This window comes from Toxorhynchites rutilus, chromosome 3 (assembly GCF_029784135.1).
Source record: "Toxorhynchites rutilus septentrionalis strain SRP chromosome 3, ASM2978413v1, whole genome shotgun sequence".
In the NCBI taxonomy this organism is placed as follows: Eukaryota; Metazoa; Arthropoda; class Insecta; order Diptera; family Culicidae; genus Toxorhynchites; species Toxorhynchites rutilus.
Window position 1 is genome coordinate 151753377 of NC_073746.1, and position 11249 is coordinate 151764625.

General features: G+C 34.5%; 1 protein-coding gene across 1 annotated transcript; it reads left to right on the forward strand.

The window, feature by feature from the left end:
* Window positions 1-675: 675 nt before the first annotated feature.
* On the forward strand, window positions 676-2303 carry LOC129773577 (uncharacterized). The gene is made up of 6 exons (XM_055777205.1): window positions 676-795; window positions 860-1139; window positions 1201-1401; window positions 1569-1714; window positions 1773-2051; window positions 2106-2303. Exons 1-6 carry the CDS (start codon window positions 676-678, stop codon window positions 2301-2303), a joined length of 1224 nt encoding a protein of 407 aa, XP_055633180.1.
* Window positions 2304-11249: the final 8946 nt, after the last annotated feature.

An 11249-nucleotide genomic window follows, 5' to 3' on the forward strand; every position in this document is an offset into this window, starting at 1 on the left:
AGTTTTGTTTAAAAATTATTATCGAAGTATTATTTGAATCCTATTAATACTTTTTCCATGTGACACCGACTATTACCATAATAGGTACACATTTTACGAAACTCCAGGAACACTATTACCATAATGGGTACATATAAGTTACATTTTCAAAGATGTTTTTATACAATTTAGTCAGTTAATCATCGAAATATCAGTGAGAATCTTTAAAAACAGAGTTCAAACTGCTAGAAAAAGTATACTTTTGTATACTTTTAAACTAAAATAGAGCAAAAAAATTGGTGACATATCTCCTCCATATTTGGGTCACTTACCCTATATAGAATTGATTGATTAGCCATAAAATAAAATACCATGTAATGCTTTCCATATTCAATAGACTGAATATAGAACAAACGGATGCAACCCCAATATATGAATTATGGTGGCAATAATTCATATTCCCTTTGCTTATCTCAGATTAACATTTTATCCAGATTAACAATGTGTCAGAAATAGGCCAATATGAACCGATAACTTCGATAAGTGAGCATCTAACACACACACACACACGGCTGGAGTCTATTGAAACCGTATAAATAGTTACTATGCATGCACCATCATCGTAATCCAGCCGTGCGGTTCAGTGAAAGGAAGTGGATTTCCGGAGTCAAACATGAACTGGTTCGCAGTGCAAAAATGGTTCGCGAGAAACTGAATCAAAAGTTCAGATACCTTTTGAACTTTCTTTTTGAAGATCCCAAAAAATTCGTGCGAATCGTGGTGCTCAGTGTTTGTTGTGTAGTTGTTATTTTTCAGGTGATGTGTTTTTTTTACAAATTATAGATCGGAAATTTGATCACATTGATCATCTATCACACAGCTAACGGAATGCTTTCGAAAATTAATCAGACCTCCCGTCAGTACCCACTTTCGGTTCGAACTGAACGATACGATGGTTTATCCGGCGATCACTCTGTGTCGGGATCCTCCGTATAAATATGAAGTGCTGCGTCGGTTCAATCTAACGCTTCATCCGAAATACGCTAACGCTTTCGACATGTTCAACTTCAACGAAAGCTCTCTCGAAGAACTGTTCCGAGAGGCGACCTACAATGAGGACGAATTTTTCATAGCTTACGCGCTGAATCAAGATCCTGAAAGTGAGAAAATATGTCCATATCAAGTTCCATATTCACATGTTGCACACATGGCTAATTACAGATATCAAAACGACGCCAAATATGCATCTAAATTTGGGAAATTGTTTCACATTGGACCCCCTAGTGACGACATCACATACTTGGCGCGATGCAGGATACTCTATCTTCTTACAGCATGATTCAGACGACGATTATAGCGATCAGCTGGAGGATGTCCCCGGCTGGCATGTTTTCATTCACGATCGAGCGGAAGGATTTGCGGGTAGTAGTAATCATAGTAAATAAATGTGATCCAACGAAATTTTCATTCAAAAATCATGATCACGTTTATTTATGAACCAGATTGTTCCTCCTGCTTGCCATAAATGTGTTGTGATGGCATGCATACTCACTAGGCGCATGTTTTGAGATCATTTATATCATTCACAGAAAATCGCGCGCAATCTTCGGGTCGTGTTGAATACCTCTTTCTGGAAGTGAACGAACAGATTGAGGTTAAGATGACGGCTCAGCATTTGCACATGCTTCCGAGCGAGAACCTCTGCACCACCGTGCTGGAAATGAGCTCTACTAGGGTAATTCTGGGATCAATTCTTATTCATGCGACCATTTCAATATATGAAATTTGGATAGTGCAGTGAACTGTGTCACTGGCGCCATGTGGTCAACATTGCTGGCTGTACTGGCCCTTGGATGCCCGACATTGAGCAACGGACGTGTTCTACAAGCAACGAAACGCAACAACTGATCAAACACTATCAATTGTTGGAGAGTTTGGACAGTTCCGTGTGTGGCTGTTACCAGCCCTGTACGGCGGTCATCTACACGACATTCGTTATGAACCGCAAGCGGTTCAACATCAGCGTGCCCGCTGGGCACATATGGCTTTACTACACTTCGAAGATGGTTACGGTACACGGTGTTGTTTCCTCTATGTGACATATTCTAAAATTAACACACTTACAGTTCGTTGAAGAGTTCCATGGGTACGATTTGGCTCAATTTGTAGCTGATATGGGAGGATCGCTGGGTTTTCTGCTGGGATTGTCCGTTCTTGGATTGATTGGCTTGATTGGAAAGATTACCGAGATACTGTGCCTTCGGAACTTGATACCTGAGGAAGAAATCACAGAGAAACAATGCGAGGCAAAAAATTCTCAGTGATAAATTATATAAAAAAAGTTATGTAAATGTTTTTTGAATAAAGAAAATATAAACTAGAATGTATTTTCAAATCAAAGTCAATTAACGAAGCATTGTTTTCCATATCAAACTGAGATTGGTGTTAAAGAGTATATACTTATTCTACTGTTCGAAGATTTATCTTTTCAAAGTACCGTTCTGAATCATATTTCGAACGCATATGATGCAGAAAACAGATCTAAACTTTTTGCACAGGTATTATTTGGTTGGTATTTTTAATAAATTAGTTCAATATGCTTTTAAGCTTTCTACTTTGGTACCTTTTTGATTGAAAACATAACACAATTATCGAAAAAAATGCTTTTCAAATGAAGCGAATAAGAATCAAACTTCGGACATTATTTAGAAAAAAATCAAATGTCGGACAGATTGAATTCAAATTTCGGACACTTTATTTTGTAATTTTTTGGACGAAAATTACATTACACTTGATTATATTTTATAGTCAACTGCGAAACACTTACCAAGCAATCACAGTAATCTGTTAACGATGATGAGAACTGATAAAACACGGGAGAAATGTAAATATTGATGAACGGGTAAATTCTACGTGCTCACGCTAAGTAATCGTCAAACACAAACGATAGTGAGTAGTGTTGATAGATTTTTGCCGATTATGTTATTATTCAAATGTAGTTCTCATATGAAATGATAGTGAAACCAAGGGATTACTCTAAAGAAGCAATTGTGATATTAATTTTATAGTTACACGAGGGTCACTATTTATATTTCGGGAATTGGCAACACTGATGTCATGTGAGTCCTTCTGACGGTTCCATCGTAAAGTTTGACATTTTTGATGATATACGTACTCAGAACATTTTGTCATACGGACGCTATTTGTTTATTTTATATTTAGTTGAAAGTTTGGTCTCGGCAAAAAAATGGAACTGAATCGTGAACATTTTCGTGCGATAATTTTTACGACTTTCGACGTTGATTATCACAACAAGAGTGCGTCAATCAACTTAATTTGACTTTTGGCGATGAAGCTCCATCAAAAACCACTGTGTATCGCTGGTATAGTGAATTCAATCGTGGTCGTAGTTCGCTTTCCGACGAGTTTCGTGAAGGTCGTCCAAAATCGACTGTAGTGCCAGAAAACATCGATGCTGTGCACGAAATGATTAAGCAAGATCGTCATGTAACCTATTGTGAGATTGAGGCATCCCTAAGCATTAGTTCCACCAGCATATATGCGATTTTACATGAACACTTAGTTGTGCGAAAATTATGTTCACGTTGGATCCCACATAATTTGACAATCGCTAAAAAAAAGGCTCGTGTCGATTGGAATAAATTCTTTGAAAATTAGTTTAAGCGCATGCAAAAGTGTATCGATCATCGTGGCGAGTACTTTGAAAAACATTAAAAATATATTCGCAGCTTAACTATTTGTTTTTGTTCCTATTCCCGAAATATAAATAGTGACCCTCGTATCATCAGTGCATTAAGCATTTCAAGATATTAGAACAAAGTGTCCGAAATATGATGTTGTCCGAAATATGATTCAGAACGGTAGTTTCCTTTAGTTTCAATATACTTATTACATCGATTAAAAAGCGATTCAAATGCGTGTGCTGGCTCATTCTGTGAAGATGGCATTCAACGCTTCGATTGAAGCCATTCGAATGGACCTATTGTCGTAAAAATGGTCATTTTAATTTTGTTATAATTTTTGGGAGCAGAAATAAATTATAGGGCGCCGAATAAGATAAATAAGACGGATGATTTTGAACACAGATACGAATTCGAACCAGGAATGAACGCACGATCAATGACTTGTTACATAGTGGATTATCGTGTAGAGGAGTCCAGCTATCTGTATTGTGATTTGAGGGTCGAATTCGATGGATTGTGGTCATCAAATGCTTCAAAATTTTTAGATAATATTCTCCAGATACTCAATAAATAATATAATATGGTTGGTAAACGACTGTCGAATGTCGAAGCAAACCATCTGTACTTCGTGTACCTGCAGATATTAGCATTTAATATTAACATTTGGATTAATTACCAGTTGGATATTCACTGGATTAATTAAGAATTGGATATTATCGCTTGCATTTTTGGTGAACGGAATATGTGTTCCCGGGCGCATAATCATGGCCCATCGGTTCTATTCAGAACCATTAACAAGTTTAAATGAGCTGATATTCATGTGTAATCTATATATATATATATATATATATATATATATATATATATATATATATATATATATATATATATATATATATATATATATATATATATATATGTATATATATATATATATATATATATATATATATATATATATATATATATATAAATCTCGTGTCACGGTGTTTGTTACCGAACTCCTCCGTAACGGCTCGACCGATTTTGATGAAATTATACTCAAAATACTTGGTAGGTATGAGAATAGGTTGTAAACTATATATGATACCGGTAGAATACCGATAACCATACATTGAATACCGAATAGGGTGGCTCTATGCAGAAAAAAAGATCTGGATATTTTTTTCAAAAATTTGACTTCATTCCATACATATAACCTTAAATTTTGACCCCAATTCCCTATTTTTAATTGCGATTTTATTATTTTTGTGTCAAAAATATTCTAATAATTTAACCGTTGTTCGTTTTTTCAACAGAACGAATTTTACGAAATTTTTTACATCTATCTACAAATACACAAGCAAAATCAATTCATCTAAAGCAGGGAGCATCTCCGACGGGCTGGAAGCCTTTTTGAATGAGCACAATGAGTTATCGAAATTCTTCAAATCACATTTGCTCGGATTACAAAATGACAATCACGCTATTGCCATCAACCCTGATAAAACATCAGCTGGAGAGCACGTGTGTAGATCCAAAGCACAGGCGCTGCTGGAATCATGATAGCATGGTGACACGAGAAATTTAATGCGAAGAAAAAACAATAATCTGGAATTCATCGTTGACACACACCGTTCACACGACCCTCGCTATGTTCTTCTTCAATGGCACTAACGTTCCCAAGGTTTGCCTTCTCAACGTAGTACTACTTGCGTCATTTTTATTAGTAAATAGTTGAGATTTCTACGACGAACAATACGCCTTCAATGTATTCTGGAGCGGAATACGCCTGACTACAGTGCAAGTCAGAAGAGTTTCTTTAACGAAAAATCTCTTGCATAAATTTTAGACCAACGAGACCCCGTCACCGATACTTAATTCATTATGAACATCATTTCTTATTTTGATTCAATATTTATGAACATGCAACGAAACAATGGAAAAAGCGCAATTTTGCATTCTGCTCAAGCTCAAGTCCAATCGAGTTGAGCAAATGTGACAACCTTGCCACGCAATTCGACGTAAACAACATTGGTCTCCATGTTCCATTTCTATGAAGCAAAAATAGTAATGGTTTTTCGGGTGGAATAAACACGCAAAATTTAGCATTCAAACACATTCAAAACAAATTTAGCATCCAAATGAAATCGAATAATAATTTTCATTGAAAATTTAAACAATTTAGAATTATTTCCGGAATTATGCCGATCAGATAGAGAGTAAATTGAACCACAAATACGGATGACTTATTTTGACCATTGTTTCGCGACAAGGCGAACGAATTTAAGAGTGTAAAAGTCGATTTCGATCGAATTGTAAAATCCGATCACTCATATGCATATATGAATATTGAGTTCTGCAAATCGGTGAAGGGTAATAAAAACATCCATGAATAAAGGAAGCAATATGGCTGTGTTTCAAACTTAGATTACCGATGTGAATACTCCTCGATTGAATTACAACGATAAAATAACGCGATTCCAAACAGGCCGATTAATCAGCTCCATTGAAGTTAGCTGGCGTATCGCTGTTTTCCAATTTATGAACGAGACCAAGCTGTTATAAACTAAGCCATGTTGAAAATCACATGCACGTATTTTTTAACAAGGGGACAGCAATAAATATTAATTTTCTATATTTCATTTTTTTTCTACTTCACGACAAACTTATATTACTTTTTACAGTTGACGTTTAACTTTTAAGAGATCAAACATGTCAGTTACGTTAATGGAATACACCAAGAAACTTCATATAACCTTTCGTTCAAATCATTTAATCGTTTTTTTATCGGTCACATTCGATTTATTTCAAAGATCGTTAAAACATTCAAACACACTTACAATACATTAGTGTGTTTTATTCAACATCCAAAATATTCACTAGAAATAATTTATTTGGCAGAACAACGTTTGCCTGGTCAGCTAGTCCTATATAAAAAAAATCATATTTATACCCATCCACTCACAGTCTAAAAAGAAAAACATTCAGCGTTCTTTCAAAATATTCATTCATTGATTCTTTGAGAATTAGACCTTCGGGTTAATGTCCCTTAAAAACAAGAACAAAACATTATTAAAAATTGATTCCGATAAATTTCTAACAAATGATTACCATTCTAGCGGTAGTCCTTCGTCCACCTTGCGGTTATATCACGGATATAACCCACTACTTATTTTTTAAGAGGTTACAGACCCTCAACTATTTTGTTGTTGGTTTCAGTCAGCTTCTAAACAGTCCATCTTTGGCGATTTGATTTCCGTAAGGAATAGAATAAACAGACTTTTCACAATCCATCTGACTCCTACTGATAACTGTCCGTTTCACCCCACTAATACAATTATTTCAATAATTAAAAATTTCCACTCACAAATGAGTTTACCCTTCCGTACAATTATTACGTAACGTGCTCAGGAAGGATAGAGGAGATGTCTTGTGAGATCTGGTTTAGAAAAAAAATCCAAATAATTCTAAACAGTTTTATGTAAATGGCCACCATTCATTCATATAGAAATTACCGGCAAATAACGTCCGGCGCACGCAGAAAAGTCTGAAAAATAATCGATTCTCACTGTTGCTTCAACTTAAACCATGGGGTAAGTTAAAAAGCTGAGAGGTATGCGGGAAAAAGAATCGGGGAGAAACCATCATTCCTACACCCTAAATTAATTTCTAGCACATGTTTTGGCATCATGTTTTGGCATTAAATGAGCTTAAAAATAATAGAAAATATCATGACTCTCAAATACTGGTATAGCATTTATATACAGTGAAAGCACTCTATAGCGACATCGCAAGGGACCATCGTTATAGAGCATTGTCGCTATAAAAGATTGTCGTTACCCAGTCTGCATTGTTGTGCCAAATCGGTCCCAACAAATGGTGTCGACAACGGTACCGATGTCGTGCCATTTTGCAATGATTTTGTCGACCTATCCTTCGTATTTGTGAACCAATTACGAGCCAAACCTGTGCCAATCTGGCACCGTGTCGACCGAACGGAAAATTGCTCGACCCTTATTATAGCTCTATTGATTTCAAGGAAACGAAAATAAAATGAAACTAAAAAATATCGTTGATGAATAAAAAGTAATTTATTCATCATAAAAGCAATTATTTTAAGCTAACACACAATTTGAAATACAATTATCAATTAACCAGCTATTTGAATAATGTCCTACCATATACAATTTTTTTCTTGTTAAAAATATGTTTCTTCTTCTCTATACATTACTAGTTTTTCGTGAATATTTTTTTATGTATTACATGGTTTTAACATCATTTAACAAATGATGTTTTTTTATGATAATAAGGTAAGAGTTATAATCTAATGTTTTATAATGTATTTCTATATGTGCTATATAAGCTGTTTTGTATTCATTTAGTATGAATTTGTTTAGTTATTACTCAATGTCAATATGACTATTTTTTTGTACATATACATATTGCACAAATTAGAGAACCTTTTCTATTTATTAAAAATCACAAATCAATTCTGTTTTTGAAATCCAAAAACTAACAAATGAATTTATCTCTTTTTAAATATGGATTTCCACAGACGGAGAAAATGTATGTTGTTTTTCATAACGTGTATAAATAATTAATAAATATTAAAAAAAACTAATGAATCTTTAGATGTGATGATTAGTGATGATTAATTAGTATCATTATTGATTTTTTTTCTATGATTCCTGTTAGCAATTACTGAGTCGTTATGATAATGCAAAGGTATAAAAAAAATCTTCTATAGTCCTCTCCTCTCCTAGCGATTCAGATCAATGATGAACTTCATCTATACAAGTGCTGAAAAAAAGAAATGAATTAATAGAATTTGCAGTTCAAATGACGACAAATATTACCTATTTAAAGCACTATGAGTTTTAAAGCGCTGTGAGCTACCGTAGAATGTCAAGCGTTGGCTTCCAGCATTTGTTTCAATGCAACGACGCGTCTATTCTTTGCGTCAAATTATCAATCTGAAACAAAAAGATACAATGAATTATAGTTTTTCTAATGTTTATGTATTAGGATAAGCAGATAGAAAAATATTATTAAATGGCTGTAGTTATGCATATCATTCATTGTATAAGTCTCATTGGGTTATATTAGCTAGCGTTAGAATTATGTTTCATCAAGACAACACCAAGCAGTTTAGTTGGAACCTCAGAGTCCTAATCCGGCACCAAATGATTGCCACTTGTTCCTATATATGGCCTATTTTTTGTGAAAAAGTTTTAAGAATCGGACCGAAATGGGACGGAAATTTGGCAGCAAATTATAAAACAAAACGGAACATATTTAGCTTAAACCTGTTGTTGATTATTGTCATCTTTAAAAAATGTAAATTAATAATATTTAAAATATTCAAATCGTTTTTGAAATACCTGATGTACAAACAGTTCTTTAAACCTTATAATAAATAAAATAATTACTATACGAGAACTGTTTTAACGATTAGTAAAATCGATTCTCCTCATAACATAACAATCATTATACAAACATCAATTTGCATTACCCACCAGTATTAATTATGACTCCTGCTGATGCTGGGATGTTTAAAGGTAATGTGATGAAATGCCAGAAAACAAATAAAACGATTATCATGCAATACAAGTACATCTAATGTTTCAGATAACAATAACGAAAAATGGATCCTTGATCCTCGGAATAAGAAACCATCTCAAATGTCGATTGAATCGATTCACCTCAGAAAACGTAACAGTTATGCTAAAATGAATTCATGGTACTCATAAGTATTTACTATGAATTCTGCTGGTGTTGGGGTGATTATTGGCAATATGAAGAAATAACTGGAAATAAAATAAATAATTAGTATACACGGTATACAAGAAACCGTTTTAACGGCTAGTAAAATCGATTTCTCTCAATACACAAAACATAAAAATTATCCAGAAGAAAGATGATGTCACTCATTTATATTTAATATGACTTTTGTTATGTTGGGGGCATTGGATGGCAATTTGTGTAAAATATCTGATAATGAATAAAACAATTAGTTTATGAGGTATACAAGGATTTTAACGAAAAGTGAAATCGATTTCCTGCATAACACAAAAATTAATGTTTTGGTACTCACCAGTATAAACTGACTCCAGCTGATGCTGATGGGATGAATGGCATTATGAAAAAATATCTGGAAATAAACAAAATGATTAGCATATCTAATTCCATTGATTCGGGAATAAGGGAACGTTCCAACTGTCAGTTGAATGGATTATCTCATGAAACCTACGAATTCCACAAATACTATTTACCCTCTGTTAATTGAGTTCTGCTAACAGCTCCCATCAATGTATAATAACCTGAAAATATCACTCCGCTATTAAATCCAATAGCGGATAAACAGAACATATGTTTTCAACCGAGAAATGACACGATAATGTGATGAAATTTGATTTACTCGCCTATTTTAATCATCTCCTATGTTATCCGGTACTTTGTTCAATGCAACCTAAAATAAACCAAATAAAATTTAAAGTGATAATTAAGGTAATTTTCTATACTTACAATTGAGTTCAATATATTGAGTTCAATATATTTGCTCTGTGAGTGAAAAAAATGAACAAATGCCGTGTAAAGTCAATTCATTTATTGTGATTGATTGTTCTTCGTTACAAGTAAATTTAATGACGGACCTTTTACGTTTGGTATGATGACTAGAACCAAATATATGTACGGAAGAATTATCAAACGTTTGATGAACCAGCCTAAGGCTGAAAATCTTTCCAATAAAGACAAAAAAAAAATTATCAAACGATTATTTATTTTACATTTCCCTCTGAAGTTTACATCCCAAAAGTGTACATACTTCTCGAATCTCGAATTTGCTTGAAACTGGGAAGTTCATTCGCTTCTAGTGGCTGCACGATTTTCCCAGGTTCCTAAGTTTAGAAGATCATGTTAGGACATACATATTCCACTCTGCACAAAGGCAAGCGAGGACAAAAGTACTCGCAGTTTGCATTCATTTGCAGAGCCGATTTCCCCAGAAACCTCGGTTTTGAAGTCTGTGTTAGGGAAACACATTTCAATCGGAACAAAAATACCCCCGATTTGTATGAATTTGCAATGCCGATTTCCCCACGCTTCATGGATTTGAAGTCTGTGTTAGGGAAACACATTCCAGTCGGAACAAAAATACCCCCGACTTGCATGAATTTGAAATACCGATTTCTCCAGGCACCTTGGTTTAGATCTTTATTAGGGAACACATTTCGGTGGGAACAAAAGCTCCCCCTACTTTCGTGTGTTCTTCTTCTTCTTTTTGGCTTTAAGAGGGTTTAAACTTTTCAGTTCACTCGCCTCTAGGCTCTTTCGTGTGTTTGCAATGCCGATTTCGCTGCTTGGTTTTAAAGTCTGTGTTAGGGAACATTTTTCGATGAGAACAAAAGTCCCCCTACTTTCATGTATTTGCAATGCCGATTTCCCCAAGGCTGCTTGGTTTTGATGGCTGTGTTAGGGAAACCGTAAATCGGGCCAATCAAAACGATGCAGTTAGGGCGTTTAGATAACGCCTAATATTTTACACTTATTCAATTGTTTATCTAATGAAAAACAACATTTTGT